This window comes from Pundamilia nyererei, unplaced genomic scaffold (assembly GCF_000239375.1).
Source record: "Pundamilia nyererei isolate P.nyererei 1_Seehausen unplaced genomic scaffold, PunNye1.0 scaffold00051, whole genome shotgun sequence".
Classification (NCBI taxonomy): Eukaryota; Metazoa; Chordata; class Actinopteri; order Cichliformes; family Cichlidae; genus Pundamilia; species Pundamilia nyererei.
The window spans coordinates 2,706,249-2,731,261 of record NW_005187452.1 but is presented as its reverse complement, the minus strand read 5'-3'; the positions used below and the strand labels follow the sequence as shown (position 1 = coordinate 2,731,261).

The 25,013-nt window shown below is 38.5% G+C and overlaps 1 protein-coding gene across 2 annotated transcripts in view; it reads left to right on the top strand.

Moving 5' to 3' along the window:
- The window catches only part of nfatc3a (nuclear factor of activated T cells 3a), a 58,805-nt gene continuing 33,792 nt past the window's right edge, over positions 1-25,013 (top strand). Inside the window, exons 1-3 of one of the 2 annotated variants that reach the window (XM_005733352.2) lie at positions 1-593; positions 16,739-17,921; positions 23,995-24,157. In XM_005733352.2, the coding sequence (XP_005733409.1) occupies positions 503-593; positions 16,739-17,921; positions 23,995-24,157 (1,437 nt within the window). In that variant the 5' untranslated portion in view covers positions 1-502. Of the gene's footprint in view, positions 594-7,224; positions 7,350-16,738; positions 17,922-23,994; positions 24,158-25,013 lie in introns of those variants that run through there. The other variant, XM_005733351.2, reaches the window with a different exon arrangement.

The window sequence follows — 25,013 nt, the reverse complement described above, 5'->3', positions numbered from 1 at the left end:
TTGTCACGCGGGGTTAGTAAAAGTTGGGATAGGACCTCCGTGGAGAGATACAAGAACAGATAGGAGGAGAGAGAGGGAAACAGAGAGAACGGTAGATGAACGGCGACTTTATTGTGACAGTTCATCGGTTCCACACCGAACATTAACCGCGGGGAAGCGCTTCTTTGCCGCTGACGAAAGGTCGGGAGACAGAGAGAAGTAGTGAGACGAGTAGAGACGGAGGGGGGCAGCCGACTTTCTCTGAAGTTGAAGCCAGAATTGCACTCGTTAACTGCCGGGGAGGAAGAGGAGACCAGCGACCTGCATTTTTTTTTTGGATTTGTCAGACGAAGGAGGAGGCGGGGGGTGGGGGGAAGAAAGCTCGCGAATTCAATGAACAAAAAGTTGAAGTTTGGCGTCCGCCGTGGCAGTCGGTAAATGTTGTGACACTTTAGGATATAGCGTAAATTGCTCCAGCGGTCGACGGTCGAGTGGCGGGGTAAAACCCGAGCTGTCAAACCCGATGACTACTGCAAACTGCCCCGGGAATGAGGAGCTGGACTTCAGACTGATATTCGGAGAGGAAGGGCAGCAACAACCGTTAGGCCCTGCAGGTCAGTGGGTTTCCACTGTTCCCAGTGGTATGTTTTATACTAGTAGTAAACTTAAGGCACTTGTCGTGTAACATAAGTTAGTCAGTATCTACTGCTACTTTCAGTTACCCCGCCGTCTTTCAGCTGCAGCCTCATACCATACAATCTGTAATGTTTTTTCTCTCTCAAATGGAGCTTTTCAAATATTACATGCCTTTTCTATACCAAGCTCGTACACACACCACCAGCTGTCATTAGCTTGTCATGCTAACATAGCAGGTTAGCAGGAGTGCTCTTATTGCCCTTGGTTGATTTAACAGTGAAAGTTTGAACTTGCAAATGTCTCCTACATTTTCTTTTTGCAACAGACAGTCTGTGAACTGTTAACCGCCTCTGAAATCTGGGGTGGCTGGGGGAGCCTTATGGCTTAGTTCCTATGTTTTAAGTGAAGTATAACTGAGAGAGTCATACACCTTGAATGTCACTAGGTACATATCCACAAAAGTAGCACATGGTAATGTTGTCAAAACTTTTATTAACTCATTGTTTACAGATAAAATGAGAAGGAAGTGCAAGCTTATCCAGAAAAATAACTGACTGCATCTTGCTTTGATGCAAACAATTATTATGAAATACTTTTTATTATTATTGTTGTTATTATTGTTATTTAGTCACATGCATTATCAGTAATTAAAAAATTCAAATACAAAGTGCAAAGACGTTATGTTGTCCACTTAGTGCGCTTCAAAGACCTAAAGTAATTATTTGAAACTTATACAGATTTGTAATTTACAAATAAATTATGAAGAAATTGTGAAAATAATTTCTTTAATATTTTAAAATTTATTTTCAGTTTCAGTTTGGGACAAACTTTAGTCAATACAAACACTACCTTTGCAGATAAATTTTTGCAGACAGGGCATACACAGAGATGAGGTGGCCCTCAGCTTTGTAACTTGACAAATTCCAGGAAGAACTTTGTTTGGACCGTTTATCACCTCATGGCATGGAGACTACTTATGTTTTCCTGTTTGGTACAAACGTGATTCCATACTGGGTCTCTGGGAGTAAAAATATTTTGAAACAAGCCCCTAGCTAATACATGCAAATTTAAATATGTGAAAGTCACATGTTTAACAGGTTGCAAGACGAAGCTTCGGGGAAATTTTCACACTCATGGTGTATCAATTAGTTTGCTGTTTGTGGTCATACATCACAGCTGTTGTTGTTGTCACAAATGTTGGATCTTTTTTTTTTTTAAATTGATGCTTCATGGTGATAGTATTTAAGGACATTTTCTTAAAATCCTCTTTTTCCTCATGTGTTTTTTTTTTTTTTACATCCAGGGCAAGGTAAAAAAGAAAGTTAAAAACAATAGTCTTGTGATCTCAGGTGTGTCCAGTGCATTCTTTGGATTTGAATATAAACAAAAACCTCACTCTCTTTCTCTTACTGCTGCTTGCAAAGGTAATGCCTAACAAAAAGCACAAATCTTGGAGGACACCTTTTTTTTTTTTTCTTTCATCCAACTTTCTTGGACATAAATATCCCATAGAGAAGCGGTGAACTAAATAGCTCATGCAGTGGCCTTGTTCATTAGTAATAAATTACATATGATCATAATTGTATTGATTAGCAGTAGAAAATAATGAAAATAATTGTACATGGAATGAATTTGTTTCTGGTGGGACAGACATTTTTGATTAATTTAAACTTTTAGGTATATATTACTCATGGGTCAATTGAAAAGCTTATTATCTAGTAGTACAACTTGTATTATTGTATTATTATTGCTTTAAAAAAGAGGAAATAAACCTGACAAGCTACCTTTGATTTCTATCAGCAGAGAATTTTTTTGCTTTGAAGTAGTGCATAGTAGTTGATAACTATCTTGCAAAATTTGCTAAATATTAAGATATACAGGTCATAAGTAAAATGGGAATATACTAAATGTACTGAGACAATAAATTGCCTGATTATTGCATGTTTTCATTTTGTGCCCCTCTGTAGTTGTTTTCTGTAATCTAATGGAATTCAGAAGAGCAGATTTTTCCATTTGTATATTTGGTTGTTTTTGGTTGAGGCAGCAAAGTACCAGAAAAGATTTCAAGGATCCGCTGGCAGCGGGAAAATGGCAAGAGGGTGTCACACCACTAGCCAAGAGAGAATAATGTTTTTACCAATGCTGAACAGAAAGAACTCCCGATTTGTGGATTTTTAAATAATTACAATAGCTTGAGAAGAATAAAATATCAAATAAACTAAAAAGCAAAACACATACCAACAAATGTGGCATTTGCAGTTATCTGATATTGCTAAAAAGTGCTTTGGCACTTGTGTAGTGACACATGCTGATGTAGTTTTGAGTATGGATTACTTATATGGTTATTAAAAGGACATTTACATATAAAATGGAGGTTTAAAGGTAGAGCAAGTGATGTAATAAGGTTATGAGATGGCTATAAATCTGCTAATTTATGTTTTTTCTGGTTTTTCTGTTGTGCTTGCACATTTGAGTTCAGCCTGAAACTTGGGCAAAGTAGTGAGTCCATGAGGGTTTGGCTCGTGCAGTCTTAAATACATTTTTCCTTTGATTTGGGGGGAAAAATGGGGGGAGTTCGATTTGGAGATGGTGTGAGGGGAAAAACTGCATTTGAAATAAGCGTAGGAATAAAAGCACCACTGTGCAAGTGGTTTTAATCTGGTCTGGACTGTATGATTTGGCCAAAAATGGGGTTGGGAGGGGGGGGGGGGGGGTGTAAGGAGGGGTGCTTGTCCAAATTAATAACTCGAGTGTATAACTGTATCACTCTGCCACAGTAACAGGGAGTTGCACACTTGCAAGTCAAAGCTCAAGTTGGGGCTTGTTTTTATAAAAACTCAAGGAACCATTGGTGCAAATATTATATTGTTACTCGTCACTTGTGATTCTACAGTTAATTCTTCAAATCTTTTATCTAAGCGTTTTAAATAGGAGTGGTAAAGGTTTCCATAATAAAAATAAAGCAATAGCATCATATTTTCTATATATGTTTTAGCAGCTGCATAATAGGCTGTTAACCAAAGATGCTCAGGTTTCTGACAAATCTGAGCATCGCAATTTTTATCTTATTCATACATGAAGCTGACCTGTAAATGTGTACGTAACTTTCAGCCTAACTTGTTTGCTTGCTTGTATGTATGTGAATATGATTAAAATTCGATGTAATCGTGTGGTAATGTTTACCACACCTCTCCATCTATCTTTTTTATTGTTCTGCTCCTTTTTGTCTGCTTGTTTAAGTGTCAGTCTCCTGCTCTCTCTGTTTTCTTGTTGCTCAGGAAACTGTCATTTCTTTGAGGTGAAATATTCCACTGTTCTATTCAAAGGCATTGGGCACACTTACTGTAAGGGTTTTCCCCGATTACATGCGGCTAACGAAAAGAACAATTCCCTTCGTGAAGCAGCTTAACTAGAGATTGAGAGTCTTGCTTTGTAATAGAGGCTAAACAAGTATTTTATTTGTGAAGAAAACAAATACACAAATGCTTTCATTAAAAAAAAAGATTATGAAAGGCATTGTCTGGGGACAAACATATGGCAAGGGTTGGGTGCACATGGGCAAAAAATGCCTTTAGCTGCTGAGTCATCAGTTTGATGTTGGAGGGCTGGATATTTACTTCTCGCTTCCTCTCGATTTCCTATCTTCACTGTGCTTTACAATAAAGACAATAAACTACAAAACTATTTTAAAACAATTTCTTTGGTTTGGTATTTAACTAATAAACTATTCATTTAATTTTGCAGAATTAATAAAATGGTTCATACGGGCTAAATATCAGTGCTTAAATATTTGCTAAAAAATTAGTTAAAAGTGTTAATTAATAACAAATAATAAAATGGTAATGCAATAATTTAGTAATGCAAAAATATTTATATTTTAAAATGATATTATATTATTTTAAAATTAGGCAATCATTTTATCTTATATGTATAAGATATAAGATCTTGTGTATGTGGGTATATATATGAGAGACAGAGAGAGAGGTTTCTCATTTACTCCACCAAACATATGTCTTGGCATTGTGGCCAAATATATCAAATGTTGTCTCAGCTGACCATAAATCTTTCCCCAGAAAGCATATTGCTTATGGGCAGCAAATTTCAGTTGACCTTGAGGGCATCAATTTTGGAGTAGGGACTTTTTTTCTTGTTTGGTACCCTCTGAATCCATGGGGACTGCTGCTGTTCCTGCAGTTTCCAGCTCATGACAGGCTCGAGCCTTGGTGGTTCCTAACAGTTTCCTCTCATCTGAGGGTGACAGTTTGGGTCTTCTTCCAAACCTTGCCAAAGTGGTGACACATCCGAATAACTTGAACTTGCGTAGAGTTGTTTGAACTGATCTTGGAATCTGCAGTTGCTTGGAAATGCCTCCAAGAGAACTTCTCATCTTGTGTAAATCTACCAGTTTCCTTAGTTCTTATACTCTGTTCTTCGTACCTGTTAACCGAGTGAGTGTTTTTAAACAAATCCTTTTTATGCTGGCAAAAAAATATATATATATATCAGTTGAAACTACTCGATCATGATCACTAAAATAACTTAAAAGACATCACAGAACCTTTGGCACCACTTAAGAAAACATTTAAGTGATTTTATAATTGTATATCTATATTTAAGCTTGAGTGGGTTAGAGAAAGTCCAAAATAGATTCAAACTTTGTGCACCATGTGCAAACTTGTGCATCTTGTTTTTTGAACTCAGAATCATTGCTGTACAATGATTCGGTTAAACTATCATGGCGTTAACCTCATGATAATTGTATGCAAACTCCTGCCCACAACTGTAGTTCAAAGATGGATGTAACCATCAAGACGTCAACTACTGGTTTGTAAGATCCTTTTATGGAGCCTTCAGCTGCCCTTGAAAATGAGTACATCACACAATTATTATCTCACGTCTTTTGATTGTCAAGACTTTAATTAAATCGCCATAGTTAAGAAAATTAACTAATTAACTAACCAACGTGTTTCTCAAGCTTTTTCCAGTTCTAAGTCAATACCAACATTGTTTCTCACTGTGCTATGCGACAGATTGGTGTGCTGTCCAGGGTGTACTGTGCCTCTTGATTAGCAGAAGGAAACTGATGTATAGATAGATGGATTTTCACTCTTTGATAAAAGCATTTGTTGGTCACAAATGGCTCAAATATAATTTGTACTGAGGATTTTTAACCACATCTCAATTTCTTCTGCTTTAAGTGAGTCTTGAGCCTTTAAAAGAAGATGAATGTAGTAGAAAGATTGTTTTTCTCTTGTTTACTTAACTGTCAAGTTATCTACCAGGAAAGTGCCTAACACAAAAAGAAAATCACACAGTGCCCAGTGTGATTTAGTATAAATCTTTGGCAAAATTTTAACAGCAATCTGTTTTTTGGCAGTAATAGAAATGCTCAGATGTATCAGAATTGCTCCACATTTGATTGACATAAGTCTCTTGGTAAATAAGATGACATTTTTTCAGCCTGTCAGTTATAGAACTTTTTCCTTTGTATCCTAAAACTAAATGCCATTGTGAAATAATTGAAAGTGGCCATATAAGAGATTTGCATTTGATGGTTTCACAGAATTACTTAAAACATACTTTATCGATAGTATCTAATAAAGTAAGCATGTCAGTAGTTAGATAATATTGTTGATATTTTTTCATGTATAAGAATAAAAACCACCCATCTTATAGTATGTTAAAGTATTCACTCAAATTTTTAAAAAAAGTACCGCTTACCCTTTTTGTGGTTAAGTGTGTCGTGTGAGGTGATTGAGAAAAATTGGTGAGTATTGGGTTATGTAGGTCATGATTATGTGGTGGCCTCATTGGGTGTTAGAGGTGATCTGAGGCAGAGGGAAGAAGTGCCCTTTATGGGTGGCAGAGTAGTAGATCCACTGTGGAGGTGTCTGGCTGTCTGCCCAGACATGCCATGTGGGCTTCAGATGGCTGGATGAAATGAAAGGAGAGAGGGGCACACACTCTCTAGCTGCTGCTGATCACGAACAGCAGTTTTGTGACTCGTTTACTTTGCGTAAAGGTTTTCTTTGTTTCTTTCTTCTTCTTTTTTTTGTATTCCACATGTTCTGGCTGTTTTTCTGTGTGTTTTCTTATCTTACACATTAAAAGAAGTTTTTTTTTGTGGTTTGCTGGTAGTTGACATACCAGCACACAGAATAGTAGACCTGCCACCAGGACAACTAAAGCCTCTCGCTGCTTTCTCAGGATATGAAAGAGACCACCAGTGACATCAGAGAGACTGAACTAGGCTAATGAAATCTCCAGATGCCAGCCTTCACCACAGCCACTTTGATTAGTCAGGTTTGTTCTGTTAATGGGCTGTGACATGTTTCGTACCTGTAAGATTGTGCGTGTCATGCTTAAATGTGACGATATGTCAAGTCATATCTTTATCCTAATGAAATGATCAGATTGGGAGCAGCTAGTGAAGACAGCTTTTTTGCCCTTAACTGTGTTGTTGTCATTGCTGAGCTTCTGTGAACCAAGAGCACGATCCTTTCAGTCCTTGTCGTGGGAAAGACTGAAAGACTGAAATTACATCGCTCTCATGGTGGACTATTTTGAGCTCCCAAAGAGAGTGGCAGAGGGCAGGCGGCAGGTTCTAGTGACTCGTCCATACTTAGAGCAAGAGAACCCCTCTTGTCCCTCCAGCCTTCAACTTTTTACTGCTCAAACACTTTGCGATCTTAAGGAGGAGAGAAGTGGAAGAATGCTGTGTGCCACAATGTCAGGTGAGTGTGTGCCGGCACTCCCAGACTCTGCCCAGGTGTGTTTTGAGTGTGTGTATTTGTCTAGACTAAAAGTCACTCAAACAGGTGTCATCACAATAAAAAGTGTCATGATATTTGTTAGAAATAATATTTAAGCTTCTCTGGATAACTGAAGGAGGCATTGCATTTTTTGGTTAACTTGGAGAAAAAGGTTTCATCTGAGCTTAAATGTTCATCAGCTAATTTTGCCAGTTAGTTTTTGTTTGCATTTTTTCACCTTCACTATGTTAATTTCTCTTTTGCCTGAGATTTTTTATTTAGGACATAATTTAATATTTGAATATTTAATTTCTATTTTAAGCTTTTTGGTCAAACAAAGTTGTTATTAGTCCTGAGGAAGTCAAGTATTTTGTTCAGTTAGTGACAGTTTTTAATCTCAAGGCAATAATATCTCTATGAAAATGGAGGTCAAACATCAGTCATATGTGAAGTCAACATGTAGAGTAAGATCACCACGTGGGTGACCCCCAACCCTACTGATTTAAGAGATTCCTAGCACCTTGTGTGATGAATGAGACGTTTATTTCCTGGGGCGAGGCATGAGCAACTATGTATGGCATCTGTCTTGTTTAAATTTAGTGTAACTGAAGCTACCGCTGGCTGCTCTGTATCAACATGTCAGAGACTGCATTACCCCAGAGAGAAAGCTGTCGTACTCCTGCATCTAGTTTCATTTATTTTCTGTCTTTCTCCTGTCCCCTTTTGTCATGAGGTGTGACTTGCTGGATCAGGATTTGGGTGATTTAAATCCCACTTTAGCTTAGGCTGTCCCTCAAAGCCATATTTCTGTCAGTGTCTGGTAATGGAAGCTCTACTAATTCAGTTTCTCCTAAGTCCTTCTGTTCTGTTTTTAATGATCAGGTCTAGACCAGATGATCAAACTATTAACTTATCAGTCGTAGAACACTTCCCATAAATGAGAAAATGACTTGAAGCTAACCAAAAAAAGAAGACTTCTGGAGTAAGTTTTCAATAAGCAGCCAATGGGCTGAGTATACTTACTCTACTAGATGTAGATGTATGGAATGCAGACCATGTGCACATAATAACTTGTCGGGTTGTTATGTAAACTTCTGGTGCCTTAGGCCAAAAATCAATAATAAAATTTTTACTTAGCACAATTTGGCTCTTGCTATGTTAAAATAAATTGTGTATACACTGTCATATGAAGAATTATTATAGTACTGTTAAAAGGTGGTGGTACACACTGACACACATAGTGGTGTAAATATTATATCTGGTGATTTTCATTTGACATGAAATGTCTTTTTTAGGTTGCATATGACTATAAACACAATTTTGTTGGTATTTAAAAAAGGTTTAACTTTGTAGAGCTTTGAAAAAAATGTGAAGGAAGGGTTTCTAGGTTTTGAGTTCTATCTGGATATATAACCACTTCTATTTGTATTTTTTGAAGGGGAAATTGCTGTCTTCCTGTTTGCTCCTTGATTGTTTCCTGCTAGTTTTTCTCCTTTTTTTTGGGCCTGATTTCAAGCTGATGATAAAGAGTAACATGGATGTTAGAAGGGTCTCCCCAAAACAGAGCTGGTGGACCCTTTTTTTGAGGGTACGCCACTCTTATCATGTCATTTCGTCTATCTGTGTGAGGAACTTAAGAGAATGTTTCTTTTGCTGCAGTAGTGTAATTTACTTATGTGTTAAGTTGGGTCAAGGCCTACAGATTTAGATACTTTTGAGATAAAGAATGTGTTTGGATATTCCAGAAACAAACCATGTACAAAATAAATAGCTGGCTTTGAAGAATTTAGTCCCTTGTACAAGTGTAGTGTACTAATGCCAACTCTTCCATCTCTATCTGCTCAGTATTTCTCCTCACACACTATGCCTCCTGTGCTTTCTCCTTTTCTCTGTCTCTCTTTCACTTACTTGCTCTGTTCGTTTCTCCCTCTTCCATGCTCTTTTTCTCTCATGCTCCCTCTCCCTAGTTGAGTTTTTCAGGCACATGCACAGTCAGCTCTGACAGATTGTTTAAATGTCACCCCTGCTAGCAGTAGCCTCTGATGTTATCTCCTCTGGGTTATTGCAGGCCATCATGCAGCTAGCTTTCCTGCTCCACTGAAAACCAATACGTGCCTGTATCATCAGCAAGCTTTTGTGATTACATGTATATAGACATAAAAAACCTGGTTGTTTAGAGCAGTGAAATTCAAGGGGGGATAGGGGGAACTTTGACCATGCATTTTGACATAAAGGATGAACCTCTTTACTCAAAAACATGTGATTACATGCAGAACTGGTCACCTAGGGCAAAACTACTATGCGTTTTGGGCAATATTGAGAACATTATTTGAAATTACTTGAATTTTACTTATTGACTACAGAAACATGCAAATATTACACTTTAAACTTACATTTTTAAAAGTTTATTTTGCAGATCTTCACCTGAAAACGTAATTAAAATTTAAATAAAAAAACTGAGACACACGAGGCTGTCTGCAAGTACAGGATGCAAGACAGGAGATGAATGGCAATTAATCTAGCATAGTTCACCGCACTAACTGAAGTTAGCAATCCAAGACTAGCTGAAGTTCTGTGATGCTATGGTCAGGTCAAGGTGGTCATGTTTAGGCGCGTTTCTGACTTGGCGCCTAACTCTTACTCCCACACACTCTGTTGAGATGCACTGTTGGTTCCTCAGCCAAGCACTTTCATCAAAATGTGTGATCCTGTGGTTCCTGTCACACTGAGCAGGGTTAGTCTTGCAACAACACATCAGTAAGGTAAAGTGAACCTGTCTCACCATGGTTTAACCCCCGCTTGTGTTCCCTGTTATTTGGTGAACAAATCAATGCTTTGTGAAAGCAAAACCCCCAACTGCATATTGAAGGGAGTGTGCTGTTTTAGAAAAAAAAAAAGACAAAAATGTGGTACTGTGACTGTTTTGTTGATTTTTTTTGTAATAATAGTTGTATATCATAATTATGATTTACACGTGCAACAGGCTAATTAGTTTTGTTGTTGGATGAAGACTTTTTTGTCATGTTTGGCTAGTTTAATTTTCTTTAGCACCGCATTGTTTAAGTTCTTCAGTTTTTAATTATAGCTTATAAATCAGTTTTATATATGAAATTTACATTAAGCATTTCATTATGAATTAATCTAATAGGTGCACTAAGTATTAACCATTAGTGAGAGCTTTTTGTAGTATTAAATAAATGTCCCTCAAACACAGTTAGCGATGTGTTTGAGGTGGATCTTGGTACTGTGGTGAGTATTTAGTTCAGGTGGTTACTTGGCACTCTCTGTTTATCCCATAATGTTATCTCAGCATGAGGTTGTTAATTAGGAGCTTAATTTAGCTGCCGGCATATGTTAACATTGGCTTAGCCTTCCATTGTTAAGCCTCTGCTGGCTGGTGAGTCTTCTGTGACAGCAAAGGAAGGCTTTTTGATGTAATCTTAACATAACATTACAGGATAAGACAGTAGCACGTCTCTGCTGATGCAACATTAAAGTGAGACTCCTTTCTGAATATTATGCTTTATACGTATATTTTACTTCATGACTCCAGATAGATCCAGCCTGCCTCATTGTTCATAATATCTTCATTTCTCTTTTGCTCCATCTCAATAAATAATATGTGTACACATACCCAGCAACCTACGCAAAGAGAGATGTCTAGTAGATTTGGCCCAAACACAGTCAAAAAAGTTTGGAGCCATAGGCATAGACCAGCCCTCACAATATGATTGTGCAAGTGCGTCACAGACGATGTGTTTAGAACTGCTGGCAACCAGCCAACTGCAGATTTCTTCAAAGACCCAATAGGAAATCCTTAAATTCACTTTTTATGAGCTCTTCTGGTAATTATAGTAAAAATGAGTTTGAACCCAGAAGTTAAAAATATAAGTAATGTGTTTAATCTACATTTTTCTTAAATATTTATAAAATAGTTGTTGCCAAATCATTGTAAATTGTTCACCTAAACTGAACAAGGTGTTTGATTTTTTACGACTGGTTACAGTCATTAAGTCGCAGTTAGTTGCTGACTCCGTTTTTGGTATCACAGCAAATTAGGCCTAATAAATTCCTGACATTGAAGTATTAGATGTTGATTACATGGAGAAAAAGGACTGATATCAGATATATAATATGTATCTGTATTATAGATAGTTGATAGATGTCCAAAATGTTGAAAGGAAAAAAAAAGGAAACAGTTAAAACAATATTTCAGCTTTGTACATTTAGATGTTTTACTTTTTACTATACACCGTTAAGTTTGATCATTTCACTGATGTATATGGTGCAGTTCATGTTGGCACACTTGCTCTGGTCCATTGATCAGCAGCTCTTGAGGAGAACTGAAAGTGGATACTGGGCAAAACACAAAGACCTCTGTACAGGGGATGTAAGCAGAGCCTGTTCTAATCAACCTGCTTGCCCACCACAAAGGGAACCCTGGCTTAGATTACCCTCCTGCTCCAGCACCACATGCTTTTGGGTCTAGTTGGTAACCCAAGACAACAATATGTATTAGTGCACACGCACAAACACATGCAAAGATCGCTCAAATACCCATACAATAAGTGCAAAAAAGCACAGGAAGGCACAGAGGCACAACCACAGGCACACAGGAACGTACACACATTCATACACCACCCACTCGTTTATACCCATAGACTTGCACATAAGCACAAAGAGAGGTCGAGAGAAAGATCTTGGGCGCACCAGCAGAGACTTGCAGCAATGAGCAATGAGTTTGTCATCTTCTTTGGGGGAGACAAATCCTTCCCTCTCTCTGTAGTAAACTAGACTTTCTGAGAATGTGGGCCTGTGTGTCACTGCTGGTCACAAGACCCTGACACACTTTGTGTGCAGTGAAAGCAGGAGGCGGGAGGGACAAAGTCTCTGCGGATTATCCCCCAAGTGAGAATCCCCATGCAGTGTGACGGTCAGCCAGAGGCCCGTTGAGCTTCCTGTCAAGGAGCGAATACCACTATTGCCAGTGGATCAGGCTGCTCTCTGTGGTTACTGTAAAAACACAGTGGCCTTGGTGGTGTGTCAAAAACATCCACCATTCCATGCTTCACTGAAAGATCTCACAGTGAGGTGGAGCTATTATTAGCTTAGGTACAGCAAAGCCTCTTAGAGATCTTTATTTAACCAGATTGGCTGTCTAATGTATGGACACTTGAGGAGTTTGTGACGCACAGGGCTTTCAGGAACAAGGCAGAGGCTTTGCAACCAGTACCATTGATAAAACAACAATGCTACTACTGTCCTGCTCCTCTCTTCTCCTCTGGTCTCCTCTCCTGCCCCACCCTGTCCTACTCCCCTTAAATGACTGGGGTTTGGCTCTGACAAGGGGGTTCCCCACCGCACACCAGTTTCCTTGCACTGGAAGGTTTTAGGTAGCAGGCTAATCTTAACTCAAAGCAAGGAAAGGGCTGTGAGCCAGGTAACGTTGTCGCCCCCGATCTGACCCTCATCTGCTACCTATTTTTTTTCACAGTCTATTGAGGTGAATAAAAATACACAGAAGTGTAACAGTTGATAAACTTTCTTACCTAATTTTTACCTGTAATATAATAATAAATAAGCTACTATAAAATACAGAGAAGAACTAATATGATAATCACCATTAAAAGATATAAATTTAAACTTTGAACAACTGTGGTGTAACAGTTCTATAACTGAAGTTGACGAATTGTTACACCACTGATACGGTAGGACTACCTGGCAGAGGGATTTCTCATTTGTCATCTGAGGAGACTGAGCCATGGACTTTTCTAGAGACAAGTTGCTCTCATTACTTTCACCAGGCCAACTCAGGCATCTAATGAAAAATCCAAGACTCCCTCACAGTGTTTTTTAAGTGTCTTGAATACAAACAAGATCCAAACAAAGTAATTATGTTTGGATGAACATAATTGCATTATTAATAATTATGATTTCTTTATTACATGATTAAATTATGTTGAAGGAGCATTAAAGTACATTTCTGCCTACTTTGGTTTATCTAGAAGTCTTTTTATTTAAAAGTCACCTTATCTTTATCAGATAACTTCCATTGTCTTTATAGTAATAAACCAGCTTAGCCTCCAAGTTTAACAAAAAAACCAAACAAACAAAAAACTCTGCACGTAATGTATAGTTGTAGTAATTTGGGCACAGTAAAAGGTTAAGTTGGTATAATGTCAGACTTGTGGGCACATTTTGTGGCAAAGTTCACACAGTTTCTCATAATTTGTGTGAGTAGCACAAAGACAGCAGCTGATTACCATTCAGCCTCTGGAAATGGCTGACCCTATTTTTAAAATTAGTTCATTAGCTTGTGTTATTTGCAAAACCCAGACAAGAAAACTAGAGGATTCATATTAGCAGTCAGTTTATAACTTCTGTGACTGTTATGTAGCAATTTAGCAATTGCTAGTATAACCAAGCCCTTTAGCATTTAGCATAGCCTTACCGACTGCAAAAACTAATTTCCTGATTTGTGGCGATAGCTTATGTTCTTGTTATGGCAGGAGAACACTACTACATTATTTGAGTGCAATGTTACATTTTCCTTTCCTGGCCTGTATGGTGTTAAGCAACAGCACCTCCTCAGAGAAGCAAGAGGAAAGTATATTTTTTACTATTCTCTTCTTTCCATTTGGTACCTTCTTTCCTGTCCTTCTCTTTTAAAATTTCTTGTTTATTACGACAGTTAACTCAAATGATACTCTACTCTAAACATGACTGAGTGCTACATTGCGCTAATATTTATAAATCTACTCCTACCTTCTCCTATTTCTCTGTAATTTTACAATTGTACAGTGCAAATATTTGAGAATAAAAAACACTCTTGCAAGATTGTCCTGGACAATATATGCAGCAGTTCAATAAGAAGTAGTAACATACATTAATAATGCACCCATAATTCCACAAAAGTACAACATACACAAAGACCATGCAAGTCTTCCAAGCTAAGGTAAAAGCATCAGAATAAATGTAAATATTTTAATATGCAAGTGTTAGTTGAGATTGGAAGAAACAAATATACTTTTGTATTTACACTAATCATCATGACTGTGCATAGTTGAACATTTTTGCAGCCCAGACAAAAGAACAAACTGCAGTCACCAAAGTTACATGTTTATAAGTTTCTGTAGTCTGTCATTTCCCAGTTGAGGTTCAGAATCAGAGGATACACTTATTCAAATTAGAACAGCTTCCTCCTCCTCCTCCTTCTTCTTCTTCTTCTTCTTCTTCTTCTTCTTCTTCTTCTTCTTCTTTTCTGTTGTCCTTCTCTTGCTCTCTGTCAGTCAGATGTTGTCGTCAGAGGATACACTGCTGGGTCTTGTGACAAGCAGGCAGGGCCAGTGAGAAGCTGAGCAGCTATAAATAACAGGCTTGCTGCTGCCGCCACTTTTGTTGCTGTTGGACACAGATGGCAGGCAAAATCCTGGATACATACTCTCTTTCCAAAATTATTTTGCTTTTTATGAACTTATTCAAAACTGGCCTTGACATCTGATTTGACAAACCTGTCATACCGCTGTTATCAGTCCATCACTTAGAAAGGAAATATTTATGAGAAGCCCCAATTTCAGATCGTTCTATCTGTGTTTGACAATTTAACAAAGGTTTAAGTTTTGTTATAGCCTTGATTCCTGTTTCAAATTTAAGAAAGCTGTATTTTTAGATGGGTAGGTACGTTCAGGGAATATGGGGAAGTGTTTTGCAATGATTTCACAACCTTATCCTGTACAGGCTACAGTGTGGTTTTAGCTAAGCTTACTCATTGATGTCATATTTGAATGTTTTGCAGTTCTTTAAGTGATGTAAATCTTTTTTTTTTTTATGTTTTTACTTTTACACTAGAGTAGACCTTATATTCATCATAGAATGAAGGCTTTACAGAAAGTCTGATGTTACATGATGTCTACATTGTTTTAATTTGCTAATCTCCATTGAATATGTACTTTTTGTAAAACTTTTTTTTGTGTGGTAAAATATAGTATATAAATATAAGTTTAAGTTTTGAACTTGCCTTTTCTGTCTTTGACCATGGCAAATAAGTTTCATAGTTGACTTGTAGAAGTTAGTTCAAGCAAGTAATCGACAGGTAATAAGAAGCCCTTAAAATATGTATTTTTACAAGTACAAATGAAGCAAGCCAGCAGCACCCGCAAAAGCAGTAAGGATTTTGAATGTGTCGCCACATGAAGTGTTGCGACTGTTCATGTAAAGTTAGATGGAAGGGCCATGTCTTTCAACCACGCTTGAGGTTGGTAGATGATGCATAAGTGTTTGGAGGTTAGATTTCAAATTCTTGTGGTCATCTTCTCAAAATGACCCAGGACTTTGGCTTTCCTGCCTGTCAAACTAAATTAGGATCTAATAACAAGAAGGACCAGCAATTTAAACATTAAGACTGAGTGTCATCGTTTTTAGTATGGTCTTTTTTGTCTTGCATCCAGCCATCAATTCAAAACCTTGTTTGACTAAGACTTGTCATTGAGTAATTTTTGGTTGACTGTTAGAAGACACCAGTGTCATAAGCAGAAACTTTGCAAATGAGGACAGTGAAGGTTTTTATATGTGACAGTATCTCTGCAAATGCAACACATGTGAAACACTAAGAGGGATTTGGGGGGTACTCCAAAGGCAGCAGTAGAGCATAGCAATGGAAGTTTATCAATAAACTCCAACGAAATAGTGCCAATGCACACAATTGGCTCTCATCTATTTGTTTGTGTGTGGTTGTGTTTGTGTGTGTGTGTGCATATGCTGGCTGTGCCGGATGACCTTTGGTATAAATAGCCTGCCGGCACTAGTTGTGATGACAGCCGACAGCACGCACCGTTGTGTGAACTTGTTTCCTGAGTAGTGCTGTTCATCGGTTATCCCTCTTGGAATGATGCCTGTATGACTGTCTGCTACCCAGCAACACCCTGGCATCTAATTTCCTGAAACTGGACTCAAGCACAAGCTCGGGAGACAACCACAAAAATTAACACATAACCTCATTTTTTAAAATTTGACTGACCATAAAAGAGGTTTGTGTGTATTCCTTGTGTAATGAATAGTTATTTGAAAACAAGAGTGGAACAAGCTAAATACACTTACTAGTACTAGGAGAACTGTATGGTCAGACAGTGGACACATTGCGTCTCTTTTTATTCCTTTTAAATGTAACAGACCAGGAAGCCTATAGCAGATATTCAAACCTCAAAAATTCTCACAGTGTCTTGGTTCCTTTAATTTTTACATTTTAGTTTTAGTGCTATAGCCTGAGATTGGTCAGTTTGGTCGACCTAGTTAAGTCGTACTCAGGAACGTGTAGGGGAAAACCCAATAGACACATTGCTATATCCTAATCTTCTCTTCCTTTCTTCTCATAGATCTGGAGCCTGATGACAACACATCATTTTATATCTTGAATGTGGGCCAGCCCCAGTCTGTGGTCACTAACCACCAGTCTATGAGCTTGCCTCGCCATGGCATGCCATCTCACTCCCCGATCATCAACACTTCACGCCTTCAGACACAAAAACCAGGATCTGAGCCCCCAAGCTATGATACACAAGACTCTAAGTATGGTACCTCCCCCATGCTGCCTTCTGCTCCTGTGGAGGCACCAAAGGCCTTTGAGTGCCCAAGTATCCAGATCACATCTATCTCCCCAAGCTGCCCGCAGGAGATGGATACTAACCAGGAGGATCTAAGGGCCAATGGCCCTGATGGGGACTACCATAGTGACAGGCCCTTGTCCAGGGACCACCTGTATTTGCCACTGGATCACTCCTACCGGGATTCTTCTCTCAGCCCTAGTCCATGCAGCAGCCTCTCATCTAGGAGCTGGTTCTCTGATGCCTCCTCTTGTGAATCATTTTCACATGTCTATGATGATGTTGACTCAGAGCTGAATGAAGCAGCAGCCCGCTTTAACCTGGGCTCCCCTCTCACTTCCCCAGGCTGTCCCTCTCCTCAAACTGGTGGAGGTGGAGTTATGGAGGAGCAGCCCCACTGGCAGCACCACCAGCCCACATTTGTGCACCAGTCCCACTCCATCAGCTTGTCTCCTAGACAGTCGCCCTGCCACTCGCCACGCACCAGTGTCACTGATGAGAACTGGCTCAGCCCACGTCCACCTTCCAGGCCTTCCTCACGTCCCACCTCACCCTGTGGGAAGAGGCGTCACTCTAGCGCTGATATTTGCTATCCTGGCTCTTTATCTCCCCATCACTCACCCACACCCACGCCGGGACCTTCACCTAGGGGCAGTGTGACAGAGGACACTTGGGTTGGCAGTCCTTCTGTAGGCATGTCACCATTTCAGTGCTGCCCATCAGAGGCAGACATCCCTTCCAAGACCAGAAAGACCTCACAGGACAGAACAACTATGCAGACCGGGAAAGGGGAACTGGGACTAGATGACCAGGGAAATATGTCTCCTAATCTAGACTCCCCTTCAGACGAGGCCTTGCACAGCTTGAAGAAGGATGGGCCTGCTGAACAGTTCCTCTCGGTGCCCTCACACTTCTCATGGAATAAACCCAAGCCTGGTCATACACCTATATTCAGGTAAATATGTTAATATTAAAGGAGTGAAAGCAGGAAGAAGTGAAGGATTGTCGCATGACAATTTATATTCAAATGTATTCAAATGCTGTGGAAGAATCAGTGGGAGATAAACTGCCTGGGGAAAAAAAATCAGTTGAGAGCAAGGGGTAATTCTCCATATTGTTAAAAGAAGTTTATTTTATAATATCCTTATGTTTTACTTACTATTTGTTTAAAAGAAAAGACACTTTCCAGACATGGGACACCAGGGTTTTTCCTGGCAGAACACTAACTTTTGGGTAGTGTCTATACATGTAAGGAATACTGCTCCCATGGACTGGATAATAATGACACTTAAGAAACTGTATTACCTTTCTTAACATTTTTTGACATTTTATGAACAAGAGTGATTTTTTTTAAACATTTAGACTTGGCCTAATTCTGACAGAGCCACTCTACACATTCTCAGTATTTTCTGTGTCCAAAGGAGTTGTTGGACTTATGGGAACAAGCAATTTCATCCTCAGTGTATTGTAGAAATACTTTTGAACATTTATGACTTTGTGTTATTATTGCTATTAGCAGAGTCTCTTTGCCCCTCTCTCTGTGGTGTAGGATTTGTAATAGCAAATATTAGTTATAAATCAAGACCACAGCAAACTAGAATAGGATATGCTTAAATAAAATACATTCTCTAGCAAGAACAGAAACTGGCAGATATACGTGAGAGGCATGTGTATGCCTTTCTTGCATTTCTGTCGATGCAATTGAATGCAGTATGGACTGTTTTGGTGTTAAAAGTCATATAAAAATGTGATCTGCTAAGATTTCTTTTGTGGCTTTTACAAAAAATTTGACCAAGGTACTCAATTGTACATATGTCATTAGTATTAGAATAAGAGATTATTTGTGGATGACATCCAAAATTGCCATGTGATGTGGCGATAGCAGTCCCTTCATCACCATTTTGTGAATTATTAATTTGATCACCACTTTGTAAAACAGCACGTTGTCAGTCTCAAAAACACTTAGTAGGCCAAGGTTAGTCCACAGACCTGAGTGGTGAATGTTTTTATGAGTGTTGTCAGCTGTCATAAAATTTCAAAACCTTTTTTGATCTAGGTGAGAACTGTAAACTCTACAGTGCAGCAAATTTGAATCATGGTGCATGGTATATGAATAATAGGATGGCACTCTGTAGATCAGTATGGGCCATAATGAGGGAACTTTGAGTTATATATTAGCACTGTGTGCGTGTAAGGAAAAGCAGCATGTATTCAAAAACCTACCAACATACACAGAAATATGAGGCGAAGTGTCCTGTCTGTTCTCCAATGTGTGTAGCAGATGAAGACATGGCCTTGTTTATGTATACTGGCCCCTAGCACTGTAAATCAGCACAGGGCACATATGGCATGAGGGGTACACACAAATACACACACAGAGACATCCATAGACATAACACAAATGCTTGCTCACTTAGCCATAACACTATCCAAACAATAATAGGGTCAGATTTATGATGAGTCACAATTAGATTTTTGCACTTTGACCTTCTAAAGGTCTTTTCAGACATGGGATTTGTGACATTAAAGGCTACATCAATCTGTGAAAGGGACAAATTAATGCAGACACAGGTAAGTAAATGTTCTCCATGGCTCCACTGAGACATTGCCACGATGTTGATGAAATTAGCCACGGTAATTAGGTACGCAGTGAAATTTTACAACATATGAGTTAACATGTCAGATTCTTATTAACTGGTGGGGATATAGTTTGGTAATTGATATGCTAGTTATTTAAGTAGTGATGAAAATGTTTCCATACAGATTTTTTTAAACTTTGGTAAACGGATCAGACAGTTACTAAACAAAAGTCTGAAGTGAAGTAAACGGAGCGATTTGCTTTTAGATCCTGATTGGCACATGCTTGGGATAATTTATTATATGTAATTATTGGTTATCTCTGTGTTACGTGTATAAATGCATACACAACTCTTACTTGGGAGAAAATCTAGAAAAAAAGACTTTTAAAAATGCCTTGAAGCAAAAAATTAACTTTAGTTCCTGTTGTCAAAGGAGCTTGCAAAGAAAAGCGTCTGGACTTCTTTAAGTTGCTTGAAGACGTTTCACCTCTCATCCGAGAAGCTTCCAGGAATTCGCATGATAAGGTGGGGCCAGGTTTCACAATGAACACACCCGAAACTCTGGCTGATTGGGACCCACGCCCAGTTTCCCACCTTGGCTCAGGCGATTAGAGGATCATCAGGGGGTCCTTTTGTCCCTCTGTGGGGGGTCACTCCCACTAGGTTTATATCTGGGACTCTCCACCATTTGACCTTAGAACTGAAGAAGCTTCTCGGATGAGAGGTGAAACGTCTTCAAGTAACTTAAAGAAGTCCAGACGCTTTTCTTTGCAAGCTCCTTTGACTACGATGACCTGGATGACTGAGAACCTTCACAGACATATTTAGTTCCTGTTGATTTTTTGTCAAAATTTACATTTGTTTTGTTAGTTAATTGTCCTGTCACAGGCTCTGTCTTTATCAAGGATCAAGGTTTTAAATGTCACTAAAATGTGCTGCACTTTGTGCCGTGTATAATCTCGCAAATACACACAGTATCAGATTAGTTCGTAGAGTTTGGCTAACCTTAGCAGTCTTAGCAGCAGTACCCTTGATTTCATTCACGCTAGTGTATACAAACTGGTGCAGAATATCACTTCGGTTTATATTCGGTTTACTTTCCCACTCGCTTGTTTACAACTTGAATTTGCAGGAGGATAGACTGAGACATAGCCGTCTGTCAGAATTGCAGCCCCGGGTAATAGCCAGTAGCACTTTAATATCTTTGTACCACTTTGTACTGCAGTTGTAAGTTAATAAAATAAGAATGTACATTTAACCAACTGGGATTTCTGGCACCGAGTAGCGAGGGCAGCAGCAGTTGTCAACAAATGGCTGGTTGCTAGTCACACGTCATTAGCCTTCATGATTGAAGACTTTATGGTAAATTTAAAAGTTAAAAGAAAGATTTCAATTAGAACTGGGCAATAAAAATGAAAACTCATTAGCAATATAAAACATTGTCAGTCCATCCATAGAGGTAGTTTTGTTTTTGTTTGTTGTTTTTATTTCTTTGGACGTGAAAAAAGCATTTTCCCAGTTCTTTTGTGTTCTGCCTTAACAGTTGAAGTTTTTGCCTAATCAAAGTTAAGATTTTAGTTTGGTTATATATATAGTCAGAAGTAAAAACTCTAATCAGAAACAGAGATTTGATTGTTTAAATGAATTAACTTCAAGCATTTTTTTTTAACCATGCCTTTCTTATTTAAGCTAGTAGATGCTGGCAGATAGATATTGGCATACACAGAAACTTCAGATGAAACTTCTCACTGTTTGTGTTTTGCAATACTCATGTTAAGTTGCTTGCATACATAAACATCTCGGTCAGTAGCAGTGTTTTGAACAGATGTCCCACATGGAATGAAAAATTAGCGGGGAGTTGACACTTGCTCTTACAAAGAATTTTGTCATGCTCTACTTCCTGAGCTGTCTGCAGTGACAAATTGATGTCATTTGTAACGTAAGCTTTATTTTAAGCAAAAGGTCCATTTTACTTAGTGATAAATGTTTTGTGTGCAGCTCCTCCCAGTAAACAGCAACAACACTAGCTTAGATTAGATTTTTTTTTAACAAAAAGTGAAAGTAACAAAGGACAAATATGAAAAAGAGTAATGGAACGCTCACATAATTTATTTATTTATTTATTTATTTAAATTAAGGGATCAGCGGAAATGGCATTATTGTTTGAAGATCATGCATTTTATACTTGCTGCTAAATAGTGGACAAGCCCATTAAGATGTGCTGAATTAAAGTAAGAACTTGCAAATAAAATGTTATTAGACCTTGCAATTTTTGCAGCTTGTGTGGATGGCAAGAATACCTCATTATATGGAAAGGATGAAAGTGGGACCATGGAGGCTATAGTGAAGGCTAGGTTGTGGGAATGTTATTGGGTGAGGAGCACCTACACTATGGCTTAGACATTTGAGAAAGGTTATGCTATGTCAGAACAGAGGCCACTGCCCTGCCTCGTCACAAGCTCATATTTCCTCTGTCCTCTTCTGCTCCTGTCACCATAGCAGCCATGCAAACCCACACTACGTCGGTGGTTATGTCATGGCTACTAGGAGGAAAACATAAGGGTTGGGATGCGTCTGTTACATTGTGTGGGAGCTTCGATATTGTTCCATGCTCTCAGTCAAATTCTAGTTTGAAAAGTTAAATTACTGAGATTGGCAAACTGATGATTTTGGAATTTACATAGTGCTACAATTTATTTGTTTATTTTTTAAAATTTATAATGGCACCAAGACAAAATAACCTATAGAAAGACAGGAAGGAAGGAGAAAGAAAAATAAGTAAACAAAATCAAGCATTGCTGAAAGTGTCAGAGTATTTCCATGTGCAACATTGCACCATACATATGATTGGCACATCTTTGTGTAAGAAGTTACATTTTAAAGTGGTAGGAGAACCTGTATAGTATAGCTAGTTGGTGTGAAATCAAAAGCTTCGGTTAGCTGGAAAAAAACATTTATATAATATCCGAGACTTGCCTTTTCATTCTAAAAATAAGTATTCCTTGTGGTTTTATGTTGTTTGGTAGTTTAAGAAGTGAAACGGCTCCACTGAAAGCCTGACTCACATGTCCTTAATTCAGTTTGATCAGACTGCTCGTAAGAGGCCTCTCAAAATGGAAAAGTGAGTCGGCTATACTGGCTAAAACTTTACAAACTTTCCTCTGAAATTATTTGGGCTGTCAAAATTCTGTCATACCGTTTAGAGTAAATTTTGATGCTCGAAGGCTGCACCTTCTAAAATAGGGCACTGCACAAAGAGCTTACAGTGGTCAGTACTCAGGCACAGATCATTAATAAAACTTACACTTATAATTGTCTAAAGTACTGAGACAATAATGGATTCAGTCCTTTAATGCACAGCTGCATGTATTCACATGCATCCGAATACGTGTGTTGTACTAGTGAAAGAAAAAATAACATGACACACGAACAGTTCATGGTGTGGCAATGGATTGAAGTGTGGCTTGCACCAATTCAAGACAAAAATGATCGGGTTTTTTGTCCATATGTCAAAATGTGTTTGGGAACGTGGCTCTCTACTCTCAAGTCGTTATTTTTATTTAATGTTCTTAAAAATATTGAAATAAATAATAATCAAAAACAATACGTGCAGTAATAGACAAATAAAATAAAATTAATGAATAGGCCATGGCTTTGTTGATATTAATGGCTCATAGTGTTTACAAAATGTTTTGGGGATAAACTGCTGTAATGCACTCAAGTGGAGAGACCTAGTTCCTCTGTGGAGAAGGCCATTGAGTGTTTTGTTTTCGAGTGCAGCTGTTCAAATATGATTGTGGCCTACACAGATAACAAAAAGAGGCCCCGAGGAAAAGCACACACAATGCTAGCCCATGCAGTTTGCAGCACATAAAATATATACTTCTACAGTATGCACACAGACCCACACACAGATTAATATGCATCGTCTGACACACACTCTTGTCCTACCACCTATTCACTGACCCACACAGTAAACGAGTAAAGACTCAGACAAAAAAAGTCCCTCTTAGGAAATGATTCACCGTTTAAGGCTTAACTTGACCTATAACAAGTGTTACGTTTAAGAACAGGATTCATACATGTGGGTATTCCAGTGATTCACTGTCTGATGGGGCTAAGCACACTGCATTTTATACCCCCATTTTGTACCTGTTGCACCATTTCAGCCCATGAAAGGGGATTACCACTTTTTCAGCCTTTGAATGTTTAAAGACATCTTTAAGACAGATTGCTGTCATCAGTCATTACCTTTAGATTGTGCTGCTTGACCTTTTATGACTGTTAAAATGATTTATCTACATTTAAATAACATAATAAGACCGTGCCCTCTTAAGGCTTAAGCTTTTGGATATTTCGAACAACACAACTCTTACCAAAGCTTTCATGTCTCTGTCTCTCTGTGTGGGTGTGCATGTGCATGCTCGTGGTATTCCCTTTCCTCCTCAGGACCTCTTCACTGCCTCCTCTAGATTGGCCGCTGCCAAGCCAGTTTGGCCAGTATGAACTGAAGATAGAGGTACAACCCAAAGCCCACCACAGAGCACACTATGAGACTGAAGGCAGCCGAGGGGCCATCAAAGCAGCATCCGGTGGCCATCCAGTTGTAAAGGTAACTCTTCCTGCTACTCAACGTTAAGAAATGTTATAAAGATTTTTACTACTAAAAAGCTTAGTGGTGTGTGTGTTTGTTTTTTTTTTCTTCTTTTTTTTCAGTTTTCCTTTTTTTGTACTGAGATCTTTTGGCAAAAAAGCCAAAATGACTTTTACAGAGCATAAGCTGAGCAAAATACAAGAAATAATGCCTTTGCCTGAGTATTAAATTCCCGTAGCTCAGGACTGATTTATTGTTAACACAATGCTTGCCATGCATTCCTAAACTTATACTTTACATTATCTAGTTCCCACTGTACCAACCACAGTCTAGATGTCAACTCGTGAAGCCTACATGATTGAAAATAAACATGAAATGGAAAAAAAGGCTGAACCCAACTTTCTAAATTCAGCAGTTGGTGGGAATTTTCCTCTGCTGATTATTGAAATATATTTTTTCCACATAGCTTGTGCAAGGATCAACACTCTGGCTAAAAATTCAAATACTCTCTAATAATATAAACCTGACACATCAGGGAGTTGGTGAAAAATGGGATCATTCATTGCTTTCCCAAAGATCTCAGCACCTGCCTATTATGTACTAGAATCGTTGTATGTTATTTGACTATAAAAAACGTAAGTGTTCAGGCTTGCACCTCAAACATCTGCTGGTTGTAGGGAACAGACACTGGATTCAGGGTGTCAGTTTACATGTTTGGATGAGTAGATTGTCACACGGACTGTCCCGCGAGAAGACTGTCAATCAGTTTGTTGAAGCAAGAAGACAAGAGCTGTCACTGTAGCCTGGTCAGCTGGTCTGTCATTTGATAGCACCTGTGAGAGAGTCGGTGAGCCAGCATAGAGCTATGGTGTGC